The sequence below is a fragment of the Oncorhynchus mykiss genome, chromosome 4 (genome assembly GCF_057628025.1).
Source record: "Oncorhynchus mykiss isolate SJ-2025 chromosome 4, ASM5762802v1, whole genome shotgun sequence".
Taxonomy (NCBI): Eukaryota; Metazoa; Chordata; class Actinopteri; order Salmoniformes; family Salmonidae; genus Oncorhynchus; species Oncorhynchus mykiss.
In genome coordinates, this window is record NC_143025.1 from 65,277,175 (window position 1) to 65,303,284 (window position 26,110).

The 26,110-nt window shown below is 42.5% G+C and overlaps 2 protein-coding genes across 9 annotated transcripts in view; one reads left to right on the plus strand and one right to left on the minus strand.

Moving 5' to 3' along the window:
• Positions 1–16,027, minus strand: part of med23 (mediator complex subunit 23) — a 30,344-nt gene extending 14,317 nt beyond the window's left edge. For 2 of the 8 annotated variants that reach the window (XM_090232673.1, XM_021600341.3), the window contains exons 1-13: positions 13,057–13,931; positions 10,362–10,460; positions 10,167–10,268; positions 9,979–10,048; positions 9,752–9,864; positions 9,541–9,636; positions 6,309–6,509; positions 5,949–6,092; positions 5,333–5,478; positions 4,406–4,651; positions 3,353–3,495; positions 2,948–3,122; positions 2,020–2,183 (exon numbers count right to left, since the gene is read on the minus strand). In XM_090232673.1, coding sequence (XP_090088799.1) covers positions 2,020–2,183; positions 2,948–3,122; positions 3,353–3,495; positions 4,406–4,651; positions 5,333–5,478; positions 5,949–6,092; positions 6,309–6,509; positions 9,541–9,636; positions 9,752–9,864; positions 9,979–10,048; positions 10,167–10,268; positions 10,362–10,460; positions 13,057–13,737 — 2,380 coding nt within the window. In that variant the 5' untranslated portion in view covers positions 13,738–13,931. Of the gene's footprint in view, positions 1–2,019; positions 2,184–2,947; positions 3,123–3,352; positions 3,496–4,405; positions 4,652–5,332; positions 5,479–5,948; positions 6,093–6,308; positions 6,510–8,983; positions 9,002–9,540; positions 9,637–9,751; positions 9,865–9,978; positions 10,049–10,166; positions 10,269–10,361; positions 10,461–13,056; positions 14,039–14,124; positions 14,250–14,367; positions 14,456–14,640; positions 14,673–15,237 lie in introns of those variants that run through there. The other 6 variants (XM_021600343.3, XM_021600342.3, XM_021600345.3 and 3 more) reach the window with 6 other exon arrangements.
• Positions 16,028–16,147: 120 nt separating this feature from the next.
• il20ra (interleukin 20 receptor subunit alpha) lies at positions 16,148–20,702 on the plus strand. The gene is given in 7 exon segments (NM_001124616.1): positions 16,148–16,342; positions 17,273–17,405; positions 17,571–17,776; positions 17,902–18,077; positions 18,294–18,438; positions 18,794–18,933; positions 19,031–20,702. Coding segments are annotated over 7 exon segments (1,746 nt in total). The 5' UTR covers positions 16,148–16,302; the 3' UTR covers positions 19,937–20,702.
• The last annotated feature ends 5,408 nt before the right edge of the window (positions 20,703–26,110 follow it).

Sequence of the window (26,110 nt, forward strand, 5' to 3'; positions counted from 1 at the left end):
CAAAAGGGAAACCTAGCCACCAGCTGCCCAGTGACGCAAGCCTACCAGACAAGCTAATTGCCTTTTATGCTCGCTTCGAAGCAAGCAACACTGAAGCATTTATGAGAGCACCAGCTGTTCCGGAGGACTTTGTGATCACACTCTCCGTAGCCAATTTCAGCAAGACCTTTAAACAGGCCAAAATTTACAAGGCCGCGGGGCCAGACAGATTACCAGAGCGTGTACTAAGAGCATGCGCGGACGAACTGGCAAGTGTCATCACAGACAGTTTCAACCTCTTCCTGACCGAGTCTGTAATACCCACGTTTCAAGCAGACCACAATGTGCCCAAGAACGTGAAGGTAACCTGCCTAAATGACTACCACCCCATAGCTCTCTTCAGTAGACATGAAGTGCTTTGATAGGCTGGTCATGTCTCACATCAACACCATCATCTCAGAAATCCTAGGCCCACTCCAATTCACATACCGCCCAACAGATCCACAGATGTCGCAATCTCAATAACACTCCATACTGCCCTTTCCCACCTGGACAAAAGGAACACCTATGTGAGAATGATATTCATTGACTACAGCTCAGCGTTCAACGCCATGGTGCCCACAAAGCTCATCACTAAGCTAATGACCCTGGGACTAAACACCTCCCTCTGCAACTGGATCCTGGACTTCCTGACGGGCCGCCCCCAGGTGGTAAGGGTAGGTAACAACACATCTGTCACTCTGATCCTCAACACCGGTTCGCCTCAGGGGTGCGTGCTTAGTCCCCTCCTGTACTCCCTGTTCACCCATGACTGTGTGGCCAAGCACAACTCCAACACCATCATGAAGTTTTCTGATGACAACAGCGGTAGGCCTGATCAGCGACAACAATGAGACAGCCTATAGGGAGGAGGTCAAGGACCTGTCTGTGTGGTGCCAGGCCAACAACCTCTCCCTCAATGTGAGCAAGACAAAGGAGACGATCATGGACTACAGGAAAAGGAGAGCCGAAAAGGCCCCCATTAACATCGACAGAGCTGAAGTGGAGCGGGTCGAGAGTTTCAAGTTCCTTGGTGTCCACATCACCAACAAACTACCATGGTCCAAACACACCAAGACAGTCGTGAAGCGGGCACGACAACACCTATTCCCCCTCAGGAGACTGAAAAGATTTGGCATGGGTCACCAGATCCTCAAAACGTTCCACAGCTGCACCATCGAGAGCATCCTGACCAGTTGCATCAACGCCTGTTATGGCAACTGCTCGGTATCTGACCGTAAGGTGCTACAGAGTGTAGTCCATCCAGGACCTATATACCAGGCAGTGTCAGAGGAAGGACCCAAAAAAATTGTCTAAAACTCCAGTCACCCAAGTCAGACTGTTCTCTCTGCTATCGCACAGCAAGCGGTACTGGAGCGCCAAGTCTAGGTCCAAAGGGCTCCTTAGCAGCTTCTACCCCCAAGCTATAAGACTGCTGAACTAATCATCAGATGGCCATCCGGTATATTAACATTGACCCCTCCCCCCTTTGTTTTTACACTGCTGCTACTCGCTGTTTATCATCTATGCATAGTCACCTTACCCCTACCTACATGTACAAATTACCTCGACTAACCTGTACCCCAGCACATTTACTCGGTACCGGTGTCCACTGTATATAGCCTTCGTTATTGTTATGTAATTCTACTGTGTTACTTTTAATTTAGTAAATATTTTCTTAACCATTTCTTGAACTGCACTGTTGGTTCAGGGCTTGTAAGTAAGCATTTCACAGTAAGGTGTTGTATTCGGTGCATGTGACAAATACAATTTGATTTGAAGGCAAAGGGTGGCTACTTTTAAGAAGCTCAAATATAAAATATGTTTTGATTTGTTTAACACTTTGGGTTATTACATGATTCTATATGTGTTATTTCATAGTTTTATTGTCTTTACTATTATTCTACAATGTAGAAAATAGTACAAAAATAAAGAAAAATCTTTGAATGAGTAGGTGTGTCCACACTTTTGACTGGTACTCTAAGTTAGATAGAGGCAGACCTGTGACGTGGGTGGCTCTGGCCAGAGTCAGGATGAGCGCACGGTTGAGCTCCTCAGATTCAGCTGACAGCACCGTTTTGGGGTCACTGAGGAAGCGGGTGAACTGAGGCTGAACCTCGGAACTCCCCAACGCTGTAATCAACCTTAACGCTGTGCTCTCAACACTGAGGACACAGAAACAGACATACAAAAAAAAAGGTTACTTATATTTCACAGTGAAAGCTCGTGGTTATGTACAGAGTTACGTCTTTGCAAAACGCTGACCCATTTCTATGTAACGTTCTTATTAAATTGGCAATGATTGAATAACGTCCGCTCAATAGCACATCATTCCTCTTATAACACCTTGGCTTGCACTGGCTTGACCCCAGAGTACTAAATCCTTTCTGGTCTTATGTATCTGTGATTGTAATGAGCCATCCCTACCTGCGCAGGAGCTCAAGGACCTGTAACCCCTGTGGTGCTGACCACGTAGGTGAAGGAGTTTTTAACTAGTCAAATGACCTAACCAGGAAATATTCAGGCCTCTAGTTATAGTATATGACTACACCTAGGGTGTTGAGTGTTTCCTGGTCAGATTACGGTTGTATAAAACATCTTAAGTATTTCCCTTAAGGAATTATAATGTTCTCTTACCTAAGGGAAATAGGGTATTGCATAAAGCTCCTAAAATATTACCTTACGTAAGTGCACACTTCAAGGGTTTTTATGGTAGTTTGAAAGCATGTACTGCAGAAAGAGTATCTGGTTACCACGGAGACGGCCTGATTCACTGACTAATCATCTTGTCAAAGAAATCGTATTTATTTTGTGAGATAGTAAAACAGGATCAACATATTGCTTCAGATGAAAACCATTACTCTACTATGCAACCAGGACCTGGCCCTAAAAATTGTGTCTGACTGTGCCTCCTCTTGTAGTTACTGACCAGAGGTGTAGCTGGTTCTGGTTGGTCTGGGGCACGGCGGCTAGCGAGTGCAGGTGGCTGAGCAGCTGGACGCGGTAGTGGGGCTGGATGTGGTGCATACGGTAGCTGAACATCTCCAGCAGAGTGTGAAGGATGCCCCAGGCGTGGGACTTGAACACGTTGGGCAGGAGCTGGCCTGGTAAAACAAGACAGACACCATGTCGTCGCAGTTAGAACATCTGTGATGCATTTGGGAATACAGTTAATCTGGCCATGCTGCTTGCTCAGGCCAGGGTCGTGTTCAGCAGGGAGAAAAGTTTTTGTTATGGTGTGCCTTTCGGAACATGAACCAGGTCTCGTTTGGGAAAAAAATGCAGGCAGGGATTGATAAGCTCTGTAAGGGGATTCAGAGTTTGCAGGACTTACTGATGAATCCTTTGATGCCCAGAGATTCTATCTCCATGTAGACCAGCAGTCTGCTGTAGGTCTCCACCAGGGCTGGGGCCAGGGCGATGCTGGACTTGGCGTGGGCCAACTTGATCACCCGAGTGGCGATGCTATGGATCAGGCTTAAAAGTACAGGGGAAATGTGAATGAGACTTGACCAATGTATGCAGTTTTCACCTTATATATTATGCTTTGATCACTGAACTGTCAGAATACTGCTTATGCAAGTACAAATGTTCAAGGCATTATTGGCTCAGAAATTGCGGATGGCTTTATTGTAAAATGAATAAGCACTGAATCCACTGTAAAGCCGCTAGAGCAGATGATTTTTCATTAGCGACAACATCTTGTCAAAAAAACAAAACCCACTCATCTGTATAAAAAAATACATTAAAAAAATAAAAAGCTTTTAGGTTGAAATGGGTGGATGCTGTTTAAACTCATTATCACTCTCCATTCTTTCGATTGTAAATGGCAGCTAACAGCAGGGAGAATACAACAGTGATCAACAGAAGAGGGAGGAGACACCACGCTTCAACACTCATCTGTTCTTTAGCACAGAGCCATTTCATACACCCTGGGCTACACTAAACCTGACGATGACTAGAGTTGAAATGTTATACGTTTAAATAAAAAACTAATTATCCAAGCCTTCTTGAATTTTAAACAGGGCAGTATAAATGTGAATAAAATTGCATAATGGCGTGTCCTTAAAAAGAACATGGCAGGTGTCTAAAATAATGCATTTTAAAGTAGATTATTTTTAGCACAGCATTTCAAGCGTTTTTTTTTTATTATAAATTACTTAATTAAAAACATCATAGGACGCATCCTCAAGTTTTCCTGTAAGCCTCTCAGACTGAGGATGCTCCATTCTTACTTCAATAACCCCTAGTAAGAGCTCTAACTAAATGAAGTATTACTGGTGATGTTGCTGTGATATCCTGACAGCACCATTGAAAGGAGCAGTAGTAGTCGTTGTAGGGACTATAGATATATACAGTATCTCTCTCTGTGGTAAGTATAGCCCACCTCATCTTGGCGTGGACGGTGAGGGAGTCTAGGAGGTTCATGGGTAGTGGTGTGACGGAGCCTGATGCGGTACAGTTGGTGCCAGGCAGGGTGATGCGCATGCTGCCGTTGCCATAGATAGTCTCCACAAGCACGCCCATGGGCAGAGTGAAGCACTCCGAGTTAGTGGAGTAGGCATTACACAGCAAGGCGATCTTATAGTCCGTCATCCCCAGGGACTTGTTCCTCAGGCTCTGCTGGAGAAACCTAAACACACAAGGACAGGTGAAATATTATAGGGGGTAGGAGGGAGGCAAGCAGTTTAAATGCAATCGAACCCCAGATTTGAGATGTTGCTTTTATCTCAAAGGCATCACAAATCATGCATCTGTGAGTTATATTGCAAGTTGGTGACCACTGACTACAAACACTTTTAGACTGGCTGCCTAAGTGATTCCTTATGATAATTCTAGTAGACAACATGACAGACAAGAGCTGGTGTTAAGTACATACTGGCCTCTAAGGGTAGAACTGCTGATTTGACATTCTCTTTTTCTGTGGGACCTGCTGTCTGGACCACAGAATGCTCGGCAACTGACATTTACTCCAGAGGTGTTGACCACTGTGGTTGTTATTTTACCCTGCTGGTCATATAAGAACGTTTGAAAGTCTTCAAGAACAATCTGGCCTTAAATGGCCATGTACTCTTATAATCTCCACCCGGCACAGCCAGAAGAGGACTGGCCACCTCTCAGAGCCTGGTTCCTCTCTAGGTTTCTTCCTAGGTTCCTGCCTTTCTAGGAAGTTTTTTCTAGCCACCGTGCTTCTACACCTGCATTGCTTGCTGTTTGGGGTTTCAGGCTGGGTTTCTGTACAGCACTTTGTGACAACTGCTGATGTAAAAAGGGCTCTATAAAATACACTTGATTGATTGAGACATTATCTTACTCATGGTGCAGCTTGAGGGAGTGGGGGATAGGAATCTGCAGCTTGGAGTTGTCGTTCTGAGCCTTGCGGTTCAAGTGGATCCAGATGCAAGTCATGGCGAAGGCGTGTGTCGACTGGGGCTTGCTGATGTCTGGCACCGGGATGCACTGTAGAGACACACACATCACGATGTCTCCAGTTATCCCAATAAAACTTTCAATAAACATCCAATTTATATCAATATCTTCTAAATTACGTAGACACCAAGTAAATGGTTGTATCACCTGACTAGTAAAATGTATTATGTCACTAAATATTTCACTCATTCATTCACAATTGGCTGTATCACCATTGGTCAGAAAGCTAATAAATATCCACTTCGCTCTGGACTAAGCGGGACAAGTAAGCCATGATTCTGTGTTAGCGCAGCGTTAGTAAACAGATCCAGTATTTGCATGCTAATGGAAGACTTGGCTAGAAGTCAATTGGGGGGGAGATGGGCCTGCAGATGCCTTCATTGCGTCCCCTTGGAGACAACAGCTCTCGATGCAGTTCAGAGTGGAGCCTCCTGGTTCCTGCAGCGATGCTCTGACAGATGGAGGAGCTGAAACGACAGACACACACACACAGTGGCTACCTCTTTCTCTGGGTAGAGAAGATCGAACAGCTTCATGACAGGGAGAAAGTCAGCCAGGGCGTTCTTCTGAATGCTGCCAGATATGAACTGGAGGAGGACCCACATGAGGTGGTCTCGTCCTTTGATCAGACCTCGACCGGCCAGCTGAGGAGCAACACACACAAGACAGACATTTTAGACATGATCTGTATAACAGTCTCTCTGTCTCACAGATGAGCAGTGTGGAACAAAAGAGCCAATTCAATCGCCAATGGTAAAAATGAAGCAAGAACAAGAATAGAGCATTCACAATAATAGGACAAATGACTATGTCCACTTCTATAAAACTTTTGTGTCTGTTTCAAATCAACACTACCTCACCTTCTGGTGAAGCGAGAGCACCATGTGTGGGAAGCTGGCGAACTGGAAGAGCACAAAGAAAATGAGCTGGCTGGAGAGGTGCTGCCACAGGAGCTGGCTGGTGCCGCCGTCGTCAAATTGCTCCTCGGTCTCTGAGCGCTCCATGGCGTACACCACCAGGTCCACCAGCTGGTCCTCGAGCACCGGGCAGCGCTGCTTGTGCTGGGGGGGGGGGGGGGGGGGGGGAAGAGCCCAAAGAGACAGGTGTCAGAGGGGTGTGTAAAAATGTTCACAAAAAAAATAAATAAGAAAAGTCAAATGTACCTCACACAGGGAATTCAGCACTGGCCCATACCTCACCAAAACAAGTGAAATCCGCATACAGTGGATTCAGAAATGTAGTTGAGTAAAAAAAATAAAAAAATAAAAAAAGGGGCCCTTGACTATCCTCATTGACTGCTTCATTTTAGTTCCATTCCCTCTTACTCCACTCCAAACACGGTCTCACACCAACATCACTCTAGACACTTGGCTCAAACGGGAGTCTCATAAATGTTGGGTACAAACAGAGCTTGTCCCGGGCACACAGAGGGTACACACTGACTCAAACACACACAAAACAGAGCATGACATGAAGACTACACCACTGCCAATGAAAGCCCAGATCCCAGAGTAGCTGCACTATATCACCACATTGGTCACTTTTGCCATCATTGTTAAAGTAATTTCAGTAATCTATCCAATGTGAATTACCTGTTAAGACAATATTTACTCAACAGGTGGTGCTCTGCACATTTACAATCAGTCTTACACTGAATAAATAATGGCTTGTGGTCAAAACTTTACTGAAAAACAATGCTGATAGACTGAGAACAAGCGTCGATATACCCAGTCTGTCCTGACACCACAAAGAGTACTTTCTCTTTCTGATATACTGCAGCTGCCCCCTGAAAGTGACATGCAGGTATAGAACACACTGCCATTCATCAACACCACACTGTGAGCAGAGGGTAACATCATCTCCAAAGGGTGAGAGGGGGGGGGGGGGACAGTGGTACAACACATGCTCTTCTGAGATGGGGGTTTCTTTACTGGATTAAGGCTGGTCTGATGGGTGTCTAACCAATGGAATTGGTTTATGGAATCTAAAGAGTTAAAGCCATCTTCGATGGAATTATGTATACAGTAGGTTCTTTTGAGCCTTTTTGCTGCCTTTTAGTACAATGTTCCGATAGAGGGCCAGGACCAAAGATAGGTCCACGTAATCATTCTTTTGAAACATAATAAGGATAATTTTAGTAAGGCTCAGCCCATTGCATTAGGAAAACAACTCAAAATCAGGAGATTGCTTTCACCATGACTTTTGGCAGACAAAGTAATTAGTCAGTCAGCACCTGATTCATAGTAGCTTTTGAACCAAATCATCCCTGTTGTGGTGGATGTGTCAAAATCCAATAATGTAACCTCAATGGCAAAAGATAAATTTGATCATGCTCCTATGGGAACAAAGACATGGTCAATTCCAGACATTCCTGGAGTGCATTTCAATCTAGTACCTTGAAACAACGTAGCCTATCTAGTGTTAACATTCAAATGGAAAACTCTTGCAGTGCAAACGTCAAGATACACCCGAACCACAGTTGAAAACAGACAGGACTATACTACATTCCGGCATGCAGCAGATCAGGGCTTGAAATTAACATGTCATTCTCAGGTACGTACACCTCTAGTTTCAAACAGAAAATGTCCAATCCTCTTTGTTGATTTGGTAGTGTTGCATGTTTGAAATTGTATACGATTAATGATTTGTAACATGCTTTTGTTTCATTCAAAATGAATATGTATATATAGGCTACTAAATTCAAGGACATTGGAATAGGGAAGGAACTAGTGTATTCAATAATATAACACACCAAAGTAGATTCTAATAATATCAAATTTGCAATTGTATCAATTGGTGGCAATTGATACAATTTGTTCACATTTTACTACAATCATTTTCCATTGAGATCTCACGAGAGCTTTTACAATGCTGTTCTGCACATTCTTAGAATTGCTAAATGAATTCAACAAAATGAATTCATAGTCTAATGCAGGGAGACTACAGGGGCAGTGGAGTTAGCCACCATAAAATGAGAATCTAAGTAAATTTTGCCACAGTGTACAGGCAGTTGAAAGAGTGTTTCAATTGTGTCTAACTATGTATAGAGGTAACACTGAAAATTTGAAGTAGAATAATCTATGAAAGACAGAGAAGCAAAATAATTGTCAAGCTGCTGTGTTTCTGGACTTGTATACAGGATCTTGGGACGGGAGATGGAATTCTGAAACCCAAGACCGAACACAACGCATCTGTGGGAAAGTATGTTCTTAAAAAACAGCTTTGAGAGATGTCTTGACAGACAGCAACAGCCACAGCATTAAAACTCCAATGAGATGTAGTGTGGTCCGTAGACGTCACGTGGCCAACAAGGGGAGGCTGAACTGTAGACCCTTGCACATCCTGTCAATGTGATGCATTGTCATATCAGCTCTTTCACGTGCTCATGGACATTGGCCTCTATCTAAGGTAATTTCAAGCCCTATGTTATGCTTTATTTGTCATTTTTTGGGTTGTCTAGACGTGATCAGTGTGGCTAGGAAGCTGCGTCCAGTAACTGGTTAGTCACAATACAACAGGAAGATTGTGAACATACCTGAGCAATGTTCAAGGTCTAGAGCATTGGAGGATGGGCAAGACAGGACAGAACAAAAAGAAAGGAAGAAAAAAGGAGAAGACAAAACAGTGACTAGGAGGCCAGCTCCAAGTTCCCCTGTCAGTCAGTAAAGCCGGAGTACTCCTAAGAGACACATCAAGCGAATGTGACGGGGCATATTAGCTGGTGTATTCCCTTACACCAATACTCGTTGTTGTGTGTCCCTGGGCCAAAGGGGCAGAGTCAGACAGAACTTGAAACACCATGGATTTGAGCTGCCAAGCAGGGCTGGGGGTAAACATAGAGCACTGAATTGGCAGGGAATAGATTGGAGGCTGGCCTTATAGAAACAAAGCAATGCAAACCATTGTTGTTTGCCTTCATCTGGATTCTACAGGTAATCAGATGCACTAAATACAGTACAAGACACCTCACGTGATAGGCTGGTCATCTGGAGCATCCTTGGCTTGTGTACTGTACCTGTGTTACCAAGAGCAAGGGGGGAGGTAGAGGAGGAAGGGGAGAGCTGACAGGGCAGGGCAGGAGAGGAGAAGTACCTGCTTGTTGAGCCCTAACATGTTGCAGACCATGTCTCGAGAGTAGGGCTGCTCCAGCACATATCGCAGCAGCCCTGTCTGTGGTTCAAACAGGTCCTGGGGGAAAAAAACACCCACATCCTTTGACAAAAGCTTTGAAAAACAGGCTTTACACTGTCTGGGTAAAAGATTTCTATGGAGGTGATAGGTATGATAGGTTTAGGAGTAGTACCTTGTCGAAGGGCAGCATGCCCCTGAGAGGGAATCGTAATGTGGTGGGGTCCAGCTTCCAGGAGTTGCAGATAGCTCCAGAGTTGTTGACCACTGGAAGGAGGCTGCATCTCCCTACAGGTCAAACATATGATAGGTCACTTAAAGGTCTCTGAGCAATAGTCCCAAATAAATATATGCATCTCACTGCTCAATACCAGGCAGGTTAGGTGCAAATGGTGGCCTTACCACAGATGGAGTTAATTCTTGCAGTGGGTCGAAAACTGTCAACAAAATCTGACATGAGACTGCCCAGAAGCTAGAATAAAAGAGAAGGATAGCATGAAAGACTGACCAGCTCAGATGCTATGTATCTCAGTTCAAATCGATTATTTATCCACACAAATCACATGAATACAGCCTGGTTAAAAACATACCCAGTGTGACAACATCCCCTCGGGATAGAGTTTTCTGATCTCTGTAATGGCAAAGTAGGCAGGCAGGAGGCACGCGTTCCTGTCGAGGATGTACTCCACCACCTGCGAGGAGATAAACAAACATTTCAGCAGGTTATTTCAACAGGAAATCCCCAAACTCTTGTGAAAAAGCCTATGGCTGGAAAGGAGGCGTACCTCTCGTGCAGCTAGCAGCTGCTGGACCACAGCTGAGCTAACAGTGTTGGGGATGGTCTGAATCTTATCCAGCAGAGCCTTCAGTAGATCTCTAACTCCCTGTGATGGAACACAATGAAGCACATCATTCATGTTATTTAGTAGATAATATCCTATAATACACATGTAATAAAACTATTTACACTGTTGTATAAGACTTCCCTTCCTCTATGCTATCCTACGATCTCTAGTCACGTTGATTGAGATCAAGTGCATTGGTATTATTATTATTATTTTTTTAAATACTTTGTTTATTGAATTTTCAATACCAGCATTTAGAAAAGAATTGCACTTGTAAGTTATTTGGTAGTAGTATAAAACACAAAGACAACAATACAGCAAAACAGAGAGACAGACAAAAAAAACACAAAGATAAATACAAAATTAAAATAAATAAGGAAAAACATTTTGATACAGTTGTTATAGGTCAACTAGTACAGATAATACCGTCCTTAACATCCGAGATGTCGTGTATACACATACCAGGCCTCTTACGTCACCAATATATAAATATACATCACCCTGGAACGGCAGGGAAATGTAGTCGGTTAACATAAGAAGGGAGCTCACATTGCATAGAATGTGTCTATAGACCCATTAAGTGTGTTACATTTTTTCCAACTTTATGCAATTCAAAACAGATTTAATCCAAAGAGCACGAAAAGGGGCTGCAGATGATTTCCATCTAAGTAAAATTAACTGTCTCGCTAACAAAGTGACAATGGCAATTTCATCCTTATTCATTTGTCAATTGTATTGTGGGTAAGGAAACCCTAAATAGTGCAATGAAAGGGTCTGGCTCGATCTGTGTGCCGCTTAATTCTGAGAATGTGTTAAAGATGTCTTTCCAGAAACCAACAAGAGATGGGCAACACCAAAACATGTGTACATGACTAGCAGGAGACCGATTACGTCATACACAATTTGGGTTCACATCCGTGTAAATGTTGGATAATCTTGCTTTGGTCCAATGAATGAGTTTGCATCGAATGAGGCCGTGTCGAGCGCAAATAAAAGAGCTATGTAACCCTTTGAGTGCCCCGTCCCATAGTTCATCAGATATTTCCTCACCCAGTTCCTCCTCCAATGAGGATTTAATATTGTTTAATGAGAACTTGTAGTGAGAAAATTTGACTATAGATTATTGACACAGAGTAGGAAGTGGGATAAGAAATGTGTCATACTGGGTTTCACCAGAAAGGGTGAGGAATCCTGGATCTATGCTGCGGGTGAACTCCGGACTTGTAAGAACCTAAAAAAAATTGATGTATGGGGAGACCAAATTTAGCTGATAATTGTTCAAATGTATTAAATGTATTGTTAATATACAGATCTCTGAATCTTCGGAGCCTAGACCACATTGAGAAAGCACCATCAACCATAGATGGGGGAAAAGCTGGGTTTGAGGCTATCGGAGCCAAAGAGGTTGTATGAAAACCAAAGTGGCGCCTAAATTGATTGCAGATCTTCAATGTTGTTTTGACACATATTTTTGGTGAAGGAGGAGGCCTGTAACGGAGGAGTGAGCAAGGGAAGACAATGATGCCGGTATAGACGAGGCAGCCTCAATCTCTAGCCAAATTGGGGGTGGGAATATCTCTCTGCTCTGCAACCAGTAGTGAATGATCCTAAGGTTCATAATAGATTCAATGATAGATTCTGAAATCCGGGTGAGCTAGACTGCCGTCTGGTTTGGGCCTCTGCAAAAGCTGTTATCGCATCCTGGTGCCTTTTTGTCCCATATAAAATGGTAATATTAGGCCGTCGATCTTTTTGAAAAATGTATTGGGAAGAAAAATCAGAAGGAACTGATAGAATTTAGGGAGAGTATTCATTTTAATATAATTAATTATTGCGACTAAGGAGAGTTGTAGCAAAGACCAGCGTTCCAAATCGTCCTTGGTACGGATTAAAAGAGGAACAAAGTTGGCTTGAAAAGGGGGGTAAATCTGATTGTGACATGTACCCCGAGATAAATAAAACTACTGTGAGCAATTTAAAATGGTAAGTTATGTAAAGGCTTTTTTTCTGCCATATTCAGCGGCATCAATTCGCTTTTACTGAGATTCAGTTTATACCCTGATAAGTGACCGAAGGATGCGAAAGAGGCAAGGGCAGCAGGAACAGAAAGGTTGGATGTGTATAATAATAAATCTGCATATAGTTCATGTCCATATCCGACTATACCTTTGATGAGGGGGTTGGAGCGAAGTGTTATTGCAAGTGGTTCTATGGCGAGGGCAAAAGGTAAGGGACTTAAAGGGCAACCCTGGCGTGTCGATCGATGCAAAGGGAAGCAGAAGCAAAACCCTAAATAGAAGAAAAGTTGAGCAAAGCATGATAACTGTTACCCTGTGCTACCTGGGATTTGTGACCATTTAACTATAGTGTAAGCCAAACATACATAGATTGGTCCCCAACAGAGTCTAAGGAAAACTTGCCTCGGTTAAGAGCGGTTTAACAGCAATACAGATGGTAAAACTACGACTGAACCATGAAAACAGCCAGATATTGAAAGAGGCGGCAACTTGGGTTAGAACTTTTTTTAAATGAAAAAGAGAATGACATTCAAATGTCGATGAACCCAGCAAAATTGGCTTCGCTAGCAAAACATTCGGGCTGCTAACTAGGCTGCTAAGAATATCAGCTAACCAACCATTTGTTCCACACCATGCGGTACAACAAGGGATGCTTCTCCCGATCTCCTCAGTGTGTCATTGCGAACGTGAAAGAAAGGCACCCTGATGACTAATGGTCGCGGGGGTTCTCCATCCCGTGGTCGGCTACGCAGAGTGCGGTGGGCCCGGTCTAGCAGTGAGTTCTCCTCCAGACCGAGAAGCTCCTGAAGCAGCTGGGCCATGAACTCCGTGGGTCTTGGGCCCTCCACTCCCTCCGGTATTCCCAGTAGACGAATGTTGTTCCTCCGCATTCTACTTTCCATATTTTTGCATCTATTGTCGAGGTATGCCACCTTAGTTGTCAGTGAGCCAACGTTAGCCTCTAGCTCGCTAATGCGAGTGCTGTGGTCTGCAGCATCTCGTTCCAAATCCGATAAAGCCACTCCGTGTGCGTCGAGCTTATTCTGTAACGTTATACTCTCAATAGATTTTTTAAGCTCGTCTTTGACCATTGATATCTCTGACCTGAGATTGGTAGAGAGAGAGTCAATTTTGCCGAAAATATCGGTTTTGAGGGTGCCTATCACGGATTGTAGCATCTCCACAGTCAGTGTTTCCGTGGGGCCGGCATTAGCAGCGTCCGGTGGCGAATCAGGAGAGGGCGCGGGCTTGCTGTGGCCTGCTCTTGCAGACTTCGTTTTTTTCCGGGTCGACGACATTACAAACTTAAAATTCTCAAACTTGATTTGAATTGTTTACGGGTCTCTTCAGACGCCTGGCCAAACAAAAATATATACAATTTTGCAAGGTTAAATATATAAATTTGGTCACTAACTCAGGAGCTATAGGGAAACACGTTGTACATCCTTGGCTTCCAACAGCGTCTCTCCAAGTGCTTTGTTTCTTACCTTGTAATCCACACCACCGATGATCTTTCGTATGAGTCGAAAAGTCAAGGCCCATAACTGTGTCCGCTCCCACTCCAGGTTATCTGAGCTTATGAGAGCCTGACACACCATCCTGAGAAAACATGACATTTAATTTGTCTGTCCTCAGCACAATACACAACACTAGTCATTATCTCACAGAGAAAAACACATCCTTACCTGGGAGGTAACAGACTGGTTTCCACTGCCATGGCGAGGCAGTCGTAGAGAAAAGAGATCCGTTTGGGGCTGTGCTGGCCATGAATGAATCGGACAATCCACTGCACACACTGGTCATGGGAATCCTGATAAAAAGCAGCAAACTGTCTTGTTACTACTGAGGAATTACATAAACAAGTGCAATGTATAAGGTTTGAATGATGTTTGATGCTGCATGTGTCAAATCTTGGGCATCTCTCTCACCGGAGGAAGAGTGCTCCAATACTGACGAAAGGCACCTAGACAACTGATAAGTTTTGTTCTCTCATCCTCAGGTGTGTCCATAAACATGCTGAGAAGACAAATGCGAAGTCATTAAATCCAACTATGAAAACATAACTCCTCCACAAGTACTACAACAAATTGTATGACACTGAAGTGTTTTTTATACTGCACTTAATCTTTAACTGGGATGCAGACATTGCACATCTGGCCTAGCTATGTCTTCACAAAACAAGTCTGCTTCAGAAGTCATACCCTGCAAAGGCTTCCTCAATAACTTCTGTTTTCTGAAAAAGAAAATGATGCATTCAGTGAATAGACAATCAATGGAGTAATGGTTAGAATGTTACACTCGACAAATTAGCTAGCTATCACATTTAGAGTTTATGACCTGACAAAACGTGCACGATCTAAGGGTGTATTCATTACGGAAACCGTTTGCCGTTTAAGAGCCAAACGGAACTTAACGGGGAGGGACCTACCTGACTGTCAAATATAACCTCTCGTTTTCGGGTTTTGCTACAGAATCAGCATAATGATTACACCCCTGTTGTCATAGGCTAACGTTATATAGCTAAAGTAGAAATGTTGTATAAAGTTAGCTAGCGGGTTTTGGCATTGCTATTAACATGTATGTATATATGTATGTATTAACATGTAACAGGCAGCAAATATTAGGCTAAGTAGAATGCATGCTGAGATTGTTGTAAAATGTGGCTAACCAAAAACTATTCGGCCATAAGTGAATTAGCAAAAAAAAGCTAGCTAGCTAACGTTAGCTGCTAACAAAAGGTAAGTGGCTAACGTCAGCTGGCTATCTAAAGTTAGCTGTCTGATACAGAATGCACATACCACTACATCCTCGAATATACTCTGGAGCTGGGTTTCCATTGAAATCGCCATGCTTCAACGATGAACACTACAATTTACCAATTCATGTCAGAAATCACATAGACACTGCTCCATTCAATGATTATGGATGGTTTCTACAGCTATAAGGCTAACGTTTGTTAACCGGAAATTGGTGCAGCCTTAAAAACAAACCGATATGGCACAGTACATTATTCCATGTCTGTGGTGCCATTTCGTTTAATAAAACAATACGATCTACGTTTCAATGGTCTGTGGCATATCTAAAATGAAACTATTAATCATACTGATACATTTAATATGTCTAGACCAGTTTAAACTAAGTAAACGTGCTCATGCACAATCATAATGTAAAACGTTAACGTCATCAATAACCTCAAGTGGAGAGTTGGCATTTATGCCACAAGGTGGTGATCTATGACAATTAAATAAACTATTCACACCAGTCAAACAAGTCTTCAAACATGGAAATATTTGCAATGTGGCCTAAACAAGTACATTAATCACTGCACTGCCATCTCAAGAATGTTGTGGGCCTTTCAAAAGTGCTATGCTATGGTGACCCAACACAAACAAATATGAAAAAGTTATTACAACATTTGACACAAATCTGACATGTTCCCTACCAGAACAAGTGTTTTTCATATCCATACTTTAAAATGTTAAAACATTGAATCATATCAAATCACAAAAGTTATCTTCCCATAACCTGGGTTTAAAAATATATGGAAAAACACTAACGTCTAGGCTTAGTTTATTTCCCCATGTGCACATATGCTAGTGTTCCGAATTCCTAATATCTTACAGTAAATAACTCCGCCCATGTCACTTGACTAAGCGACCTGGCCAGTGTAAGGTATATCAGATAAGAATACCACTCTGCGTGAACAACATGGAAGCGATGTGGAAGAACGAGATCCTAGAACTGAATAATTTACTTTAGCCTATCGGTTGAAATGTCCATGAGCTCAATTCTCCTTTTAAAGGTGTCAAAACTTTTGTTATGACAATGCTATAAACTATTTACCAACAATTCTACGGGAAAGAATGGTCAAATATCTCTACATTATTTCTCTATGGACCGCAGGTAGGCTTAATTTTCATTTGCAGCTCATAATCAATTTAAGAAAATGTTTACTACTGCTGTGCAGTCCAGTTGATCAAATATCACCTGGCAATGTTTTTGAGAACACCGTTGGCTTGGTTTTATGCCCTATAGACAGTATACTCAATATTTTGCAACTACAATGTATCATTTGCTACTGTCAAGCTACAGGAATAGTTCAGCTATCATTGTTCAGCTGTCTGTCATTGTTCAATTTGTTTCCCTCTTTCTCCCTTAAAAAGTCATTTTAAGCATGTTTAACCAATGTAATACTTTTTTGTCACTTTGGAACTCACCCAAATACGTTCATCATTATGTGGGTGGCATTTACTTTGGTTTACTTTTGTTTTCACTCACTTTACTTGTGCTTGATGTGGAACCTCACTCTAAATGTATTTTCCATCAGCATACCCAGCAGATGTAGATAGTGAGTTGAAATGGTAGAGAAATGTGTTACATTTCATGATAAGTTGATACTCAAGGCAATGATCAAAGCTATTTCAAAAGGTTGTTGGCATGCATACAGAAAAACAGCGCTCAATGACATTTATGATGCACTGAACAGGGTTCATTTTCTTTTATCTAATCATGAGATGTCCTTGAATTACGTGATTGTGTGGTATTCTGAATCACACAGGAAACAAAGGTGTGGTCTCATACAGTCAGAGGGAAAGCAGGGTGTCTTTTTGAGGGTTTATGAAATCTTTTATTGTTCAAATTTCATCAAAACATCCTGTTCTATAAAAAAATATATATTTTCAGTCTCCAAAAGAAGGGTCTAAATCGCTCTCTTTATTTCTATATAATATAATTATATTATTTTAGAACTGTTTACTGTTTAAGGACTGATGCTCCACCAGTCATTTTGAAATGACCTTGATCATCTGCTTTCTGCTCTTTCTCCTTTCCTAGTGGTCTCAGACGTTACCTCTGTAGCGCGTCCCAAAGGAGTACACTTCAACTCCATGAACCTGAGAAACATTGTAAAGTGGCATCCTGGGAAAGACACACCAAATGACACCAACTACACAGTGGAATATGCAATGTGAGGACACTTTAGCCTTTATCATGATCTCGGCACCCAGAACCAAATCAGCTACTCGGTTTTGTCACGAGAGACTGAGCTTTCTATGAACTACTTGTAAATAAATGTCCATGATCCATGGATTTAAGGACACATCTCATTATGTGTTTATTTGTTGTCTCCTAGCTATGGTGACCGCATGGATGGTGGAGCGAGACGGGTGCGCTGGAGGTTGAAGAAGAAGTGCAGAGACATCCCTCAGACCTGGTGTGATCTATCCAATGAGACAACTGACCTGGATGAAGGCTACTTTGCCAGAGTCAAGGCTTTGGGCAAAAACGGATCCTCCAAATGGACACTCACAGAAAAGAGTTTCGAACCCAAAGCTGACAGTAAGTTGAGATCCTGTTCAAAGATCATTTTCCTTATCTATGAAAGAGGAGCCAAAGTGAAACACTCAAACGGAGAATGTGTCAGGCCACATATGATAGGACATTTTTATACCTTTCTCAAACAGCAACCTTTGGACCTCCACTTGTCAAACTTGTGGTGAAGGAGAATAGTGTTACCGTTAAGATGAAGGGTCCAATGAGATGGAAGACTGGAAACATGACAAAAGAGTACTCCTTGTTGAAATTCTACCCTCAGATGACTTACAACCTGTCTGTGTACGACAACACAAGCAACAAAACGGTTGGTGTTACTTAGGTTACTGTAACTCTGTGTAAATAATTAAATTACATAATATGTAGGACTGTCTACAGGGACTTTAATCAGTGAAAATTGCTGCATTAATAGATTGTGATCTACAATTATATATTTTTTGTATTATATATTTAGCAAAGATTAATTATGATTGTTAGTTTTATATTGTGCATTTTAACTTTCTGTATACATTTTGTCTTTCAGCAACACTTCACTGTGGAAAACAGATCCTTTGAATATAGGCTGCTTGCCTATGAAACCCAGTATTGTTTCTCTGCTAAGGCCCAGGTCCTATCACTTCTTTTTGCTTGTCATGCATCTGAATGGCAGTGCCTAACAACCTCAAAGGGTAAGATAAGACTCGATTTAATCTTGCTCCAATGACCTAGTGTGCAGTGTTCTTTTCTATCTGTCAGGATAAGTCTACTCAACAGGTTTTGGTACAGCACAACAAAACAATCAAGAGGACTTGAGGAATGAGACAACTTGAGGTGTTTTCCCAGGGTGTATTTTCTCTTCCTGTTAGAGAAGGAATTATGTTGATGTTTCAAGGGGTGTTTGTGTGTGTCTGCATGTGCGTGTGCTAGTGAGTGAGTGTGGGTTTGTCTTCTCAGCTTTATCCTATGGGCTTTCCCTTTCCTATAACGGCTGTGTACTGTATAGATCTGTCTTATTTTACCTCTACCTCACCACTGTCTTTACAGATCCCTTTTATGGCCAGCTGCTACTGATGTTGCTGGGAGCCGTTGTCCCATCAGTCATCTGCCTCTTCATGCTGATCCTGGTCGGATGCCTTGTCTATCACTTTGTCTGTGGTAATAAACAGAAAAGCCCCCCTTTCCTGGTAAGAATTGTGTGACTTATGTGACCAATAGAAGACTTCAACAATGGCTATGAAGTGCAGTTTACTAAAATGCATGTCCACTTTTTTCCTGTTTCAGGAAATATCGGACATTCCGAACCCACCGCAGACCTTCTGTCCTGAGCAAGCTGTGACAGTGAACGTGGTACTGGTCAACATGGCCAAGCCCATGGAGATGATGCCCATAAATCCCAACACTATCCTTGCCCTCATCCAACATTCAGAGGGGGAGCCCATACTACCCTACGCTGCCCAGCAAGCCCCTGGCAGAGAGGATTGTCAGGAGGGATCATGGGAAGATGACTTCAGGGAGGCCCAACCAGAGCCCCTAGAATACGGCTTCATTGGAGCGTCCCCAAAGATTCCGGAAATGAGGGAAAGTGAGGCATCTCACAGTGAGGAAACCCTGCTGCTGCATCTCAGCCAGGTCAATATGCACATAGCACAGAGATCTGCGCCATGTTCACAGGGGCCTGTGGAGAAAGGGCTCTTTAGAATGCCACTGCTGTCTGGTCTAAAGATGGGGGAGGAGAGCACGAGTTACAAAGAGCCTGATCGGGTGGGTCCCTACGCACCGCAGCACTTCTCAGTCAGAGAGACCCCTGAGGTGGACTTTTGGGAAGACAAGGCTGAGGAGCCCCAAAGTTACCCCTCTGAGTACGAGACACAGTCTAACAGGAGGGGTACTCAGCCCCTGCGGCTATCCCAGGTCAACCTGTACAGAACCCAGAGGCATACGCTGTTTCCACAGGAGTCTGAGGAAGAAGATGGATCTGGCGGTAACTGTGTTGACTGGAGCCCTACAACAGGGATCCTCCAGATCCCTCTGCTCTCCAAGCCTATTCCAGAGGTGGAGGTGAACAGGGAGTTAGAGCAGGTGGAGATCTTACCCTCTGTGGTGGTGAGGCAGTCAGAGGAGTGTGAGGGTGAAAGTGATCTGACTGAACTACAGAACAACTGGAGCCTAGTGATCAACATGGAATAATAACCTATTGGGCATTTACACTGGGTTTTGGGGGACACACTACTAAAGAGTGGTATAGTTATTCATAATGCCAATTCGTTTATGTTTACCGTATGTGGAAAAATTGCCAAATCAAATGAAGGAATTTTTTAAAACTCATCCGAAACACTTAACTGCTTTAGCACTGTGATTGTAACTAACTTTTTTTTTTTGTACTTTTTTTTATCCATACTTTTCTACTTACTTATTACGATTGATATATTGCCAGATAGCTTTTTATGTGTACAACTTCATACAACATTTAATTGAATGCACATGCAATGTCACTTTACCTCATGATGATTAACAACCGGGAAGGAGTGTGGCTGTAATGGTCTCTAACCATGTTGTTTTATAACACACTAAAGCTTACTGTCCTCCACCTGCAGAGTACATTATGTACAATATGTACTTCCCTCTGACTATGAAGACAAAGCTTTTCAGGGAAATCGTTGGACTGACCTGTCTATGCAAATGAAGGATGCATTAGTTTTTTCCTCAAATATTTTGACACTTCGATGTCATACAATTACCGTTAACCCATTTGTTCCCACATTGTTTCTCAGGCACGCCACTATGCAATGTTATACCACTAGTAACCCTAACTTGTAATCCATATTGTTTAAAAAAAACAATGTTTTTATTGAAAAGTATATATTTTTTAAATTGTTTTATTCTTGGTCACAATTGTGACCGATGGGAACATACTGTGCTTTGCCTATAATAAAATAAACAAACAATTAGCCATTTTTCTCAGCCCCAATATCTATGTACACCTCTTAAAAAGTGTTTTTGTTATTGACACGTGCACCAGATAGGTGCAGTGAAATGTGTTGTTTTTACAGGGTCAGCCATAGTTGTATCTTGCTCAAGAGCACATTTTTCACCTTGTCGGCTCGGGGAGTCAAACCATTGACCTTTCGGTTACTGGCCCAAAGCTCTAACCGCTAGGGACAACCTGCCAATCTTACTTACCCACACAAACCAGCCCTGTTACCCCCTTGTCCAAAACCTAACACCCACATGCCAATACTGTTACGATCGTCATAATGAGTAGACCAAGGCGCAGCGTGCGTAGAGTTCCACATATTTAAAACATTGAAACTCACCAAACAAAACAATAAAGCACAAACGAACCGTGACGCTACTTGTGTGCACACAGGCAACTAACTGTAGACAAGATCCCACAAACATATATGAGGAAATGGCTACCTAAATATGATCACCAATCAGAGACAACGATAAACAGCTGCCTCTGATTGGGAACCATATCAGGCCACCATAGAAATACCTAGATGAGGCACCCAAGTCACTATCCCACCCCAACCAACACAGAGAATAAACAGCTTACTATGGTCAGGGTGTGACAAATACCCTAATATTGATACAATCAAGTACCCATATCCTAGCCCCAAATGCCATATTTGTTACTCATAGACCCCAGTTCCTTTGCCAATACACCTCATCCATGTTACTTGCCTATCTCAGCCATGTTACCCACTTTCATTAGGCCTGTATTCCCCACGTCACCAACAGTAACCTATCCAGCTAGTCGCTGTACTTCCCAACCCTGTCATTTGCATATCTTAACCTGTAACCTGTACACGCTAATCATTTCCTACCACAAAATTATTGCCAGAAAGGATTTTAATGGGCAATAGAGGTCCATCCAGACCCATTACCTGAATTGAGCCTTGTGTATCTCTACACCCCATGACTCATATAAACCAGATCAATACATGGGTTCTCATATAAAACAGGTCTACCCCAGTGCCCAAACATTCATACAAACCTGGTCGACACTTGTACTTCAGCCCCAATATTCTTACAGACCAGGTGTACACCTGCAAGTCTAACCCAATATTCTTTACAGACCAGGTGTACACCTGCAAGTCTAACCCAATATTCTTACAGACCAGGTGTACACCTGCAAGTCTAACCCAATATTCTTACAGACCAGGTGTACACCTGCAAGTCTAACCCAACATTGAAAAACAAAAAGTCTACTGCTACATGTCAGCCCCATGTGTCATAGAAATAGGTGTACTTCTGCATTTCAGACATACTATTCATACAAACCAGGTCTACACCTGTACTTCAGATGCAATTTACATACCTACAAAGTCTGCACCTATGCTTGAATTAGTCAACTAAGCCAGGTCTAAATGTGTTGAAGCCTGAACACTCAAACTGTAAACCAGGCCTATCCCTGCACCTCAACTCCAGTACTCCTACAAATCAGGTCTACACCTTTGACCGAGTCCCAACACTAATATAAACCAGATCCACACTAATTCAGTATTATGGGTCTATATATGGCCAATTCCTTCTGAAATAACAAAATCACTGATTTAAACATACACTACCGGTCAAAAGCTTCAGAACACCTACTCATTCAAGGGTTTTTCTTTATTTGTATTATTTTCTACACTGTAGAATAATAGTGAAGACATCAACACTATGAAATACCACATAAGGAATCATGTAGTAACCAAAAAAAGTGTTAAACAAATCAAAATATATTTTATATGAGATTCTTCAAATAGCCACCCTCTGCCTTGATTTTTTTGTGATATCCAATTGGTAGTTAGTCTTTTCCCATCGCTGCAATTTCCCTACGGACTCGGGAGAGGTGAAGGTCGAGAGCCATGCGTCCTCCTAAACACGACCCTGCCAAGCCGCACTTGTTCATATAAGGAAATCAGTCAATTAAAATCAATCAGTCTAGTCTATGGATTTCACATGACTGGGCAGGGGCGTAGCCATGGGTGGGGCTGGGAGGGCATAGGCCCACCCATTTGGGATCCAGGTCCAGCAAATCAGAATTAGTTTCCCCCCACAAAAGGGCTTTCTTACAGACAGAAATACTCCTCAGCACCTAAAAGAACAAAATGCTCACTAACAGGGATGTAAACACATTTTTGCATATGGAACATTTCTGGAATCTTTTATTTCAGCTCATGAAACATGGGACCAACACTTTATATGTTGCATTTATATTTTTGTTCAGTGTAATTACTGGTGTCTGTGTGACTGTGTGTGACTGCCTGCATGCATGAAATGCCCCCCCCCCCCCCCCCCCATAGATATATTTTTTTATGAACAGTTGACTGTCACATGGATGTGAACATTCTCATGATCTCTTTGAAGAAGTCGACAGATTAGAAGGTGAACAGACGGGCCTTTTGTTTGTTTTTCTTCCCAAAAGCCACATTAAAAAGGATTTGGTTGATGTCGCCAAAAGGCAACCACAAAGGTTAACAAAGACTTACCTCAGAGAATCAATGGGTGTTTGATATTTAACATCAAAAACAGATTTGTCTTTATAGCGCAGAATATAAAGATGTAGAAGTCTTTTCACGTGACTCACCCAGTCAGATGTTAGTGCCAGATATTAGATGTTCGTACACGCTGATAACTCCCGCTTCCATCTGCAGGCTCGTTACTGGTAAATTATAATATGATATAATTATACTAATATGACACCGTGGTGCGCATCATTAATGATTAACCCACACTAGGTGTAATTCAATGAGGAAAATGACCGTCCGTGCGGAGCAAAACCTAACCTATTTGGGAATAATAGTCCATGCCTTGACCCATAGCTGAGGGGTCTTCATCCACATATTACCATGGAATCTTCATGTATTTTCAATTGAACTGAGTAGTTAGGACTTGAGGAAACAGACTAAAGAAGTCATGTTGGTTATGAAATATCTTGTCATCTTTGGTAAAGAAGGTGCAGTTATTGTTTTGAGTAAGACCATGAAAATGATAAGAGCAAATAAAGGCCAAGCTATAAAGTTTGGTTTCTTACGGCCCTGTGAAGGCGACAGATTTGAAATATGGTGTGAATGTGTGATTATCTGTGTGTGTTCAAGCAAGGGTTTACAGCCATTATATCAGAAGGGCAGTGACTCGAGAGAAAAGTTTTAAATCATACATCATTGTGTGCACAAAAGCGATGCTTGATTGTTGTTCTCAATAAAAAAAGATTTCAATGATGTATGCCTACAACATATTCTATAGTATTAAAAAAACATGGAACATACTACCTGAAGCATAATGTTTGTTCATTGTGAGGTATAACACAACCAAGCCACACTCTTTCGTGATGAAAGCTTTTGAAAAGAGGAACTGAAAAAAAGGAAGGATTAACGTCATCTGGTTGGTGCTAATTAATTATTAACTGTGTTGTGCTGTTTACACTGCGTGGCCTTACTCTCGCCTTTTAGTCGCCCAAAATGCACCAATCAGGATTAAGAAAAGAGGAGCTGAGTGGATGTTAGTATTTTATGCCCATTATTCAGACATTCTTGAAATTGTAGCATTTTAAATATTAGCACTAGCTCAGTGTTGATATAAAATAAATAAATGCATGTAATACAGGGCTACTGTACACATCAATGCCCTCAATCTGTTGCTTACAAGTAAAACCAAAACTTCATATCTATCATCAAAACAGAATCATAGATGTACACTAGATGGGTCTCTTTTCCTATAAAGGCACATCTGCAGTCAACCTGGTCTCAGAGCATTTCGTATCATTATGTACGTAAATGTGACACTCCATTCAGTATAAACTCAGCAAAAAAGAAATGTCCCTTTTTCAGGACCCACTCATTCGAAGATAATTTGTAAAAATCCAAATAACTTCAGAGATCTTCATTGTAAAGGGTTTAAACACTGTTTCCCATGCTTGTTCAATGAACCATAAACAATTAATGAACATGCACCTGTGGAACAGTCGTTAAGACACTAACAGCTAACAGAGGGTAGGCAATTTGGGTCACAGTTATGAAAACATAGGACACTAAAGAGGCCTTTCTACGGACTCTGAAAAACACCAAAAGAAAGATGTCCAGGGTCCCTGCTCATCTGCATGAACGTGCCTTAGGAATGCTGCAAGGAGGCATGAGGACTGCAGATGTGACCAGGGCAATAAATTGCAATGTCCATACTGTGAGATGCCTAAGACAGTGCTACAGGGAGACAGGACGGACAGCGGATCGTCCTTGCAGTGGCAGACCACGCGTAACAACACCTGCACAGGATTGGTACATCCGAACATCACACCTGCGGGACAGGTACAGGATGGCAACAACAACTGCCCGAGTTACACCAGGAACGCACAATCCCTCCATCAGTGCTCAGACTGTTTTCAATAGGCTGAGAGAGGCTGTACTGAGGGCTTGTAGGCCAGACATCACCGGCAACAACGTCTCATATAGGCACAAACCCACCGTCGCTGGACCAGACAAGACTGGCAAAAAGTGCTCTTCACTGATGAATCGCGGTTTTGTCTCACCAGGGGTGATGGTCAGATTCACATTTATCGTCGAAGGAATGAGCGTTACACCGAGGCTTGTGCTCTGGAGCGGGATCGATTTGGAGGTGGAGGGTCTGTCATGGACTGGGGCAGTGTGTCACAGCATCATCAGACTGAGCTGGTTGTCATTGCAGGCAATCTCAACGCTGTGCGTTACAGGGAAGACATCCTCCTCCCTCATGTGGTGCCCTTCCTGCAGGCTCATCCTGACATGACCCTCCAGCATGACAATTCCACCAGCCATATTGCTCGTTTTGTGGGTGATTTATTGCAAGACAGGAATGTCTTGCCATGGCCAGTGAAAAGCCCAGATCTCAATCCCATTGAGCACGTCTGTGACCTGTTGGATCGGAGGGTGAGGGCTAGGGCCATTCCCCCCAGAAATGTCTGGGAACTTGCAGGTGCCTTGGTGGAAGAGTGGGATAGCATCTCACAGCAAGAACTGGCAAATCTGGTGCAGCTGGTGGCCAGCTGGTGGCCACACCAGATACTGACTGACTTTTGATTTTGACCCCCCCTTTGTTCAGGGACACATTATTCCATTTATGTTAGTCATATGTCTGTGGGACTTGTTCAGTTTATGTGTCTCAGTTGTTGAATCTTGTTGTGTTCATACATGTTAAGTTTGCTGAAAATAAACACAATTAACAGTGAGAGGATGTTTCTTTTTTGCAGAGTGTTATATTTCGTATGATATGTTACAAATTACAATTCATATTATATGCTGCGAATTTACAAATATGCTAAACTTACAATATGTTACAAAAATGAAAAAATGTATATGTTATGAATTCTAGCTAGGTGGCTAACATTAGGTAGGCTTGGGG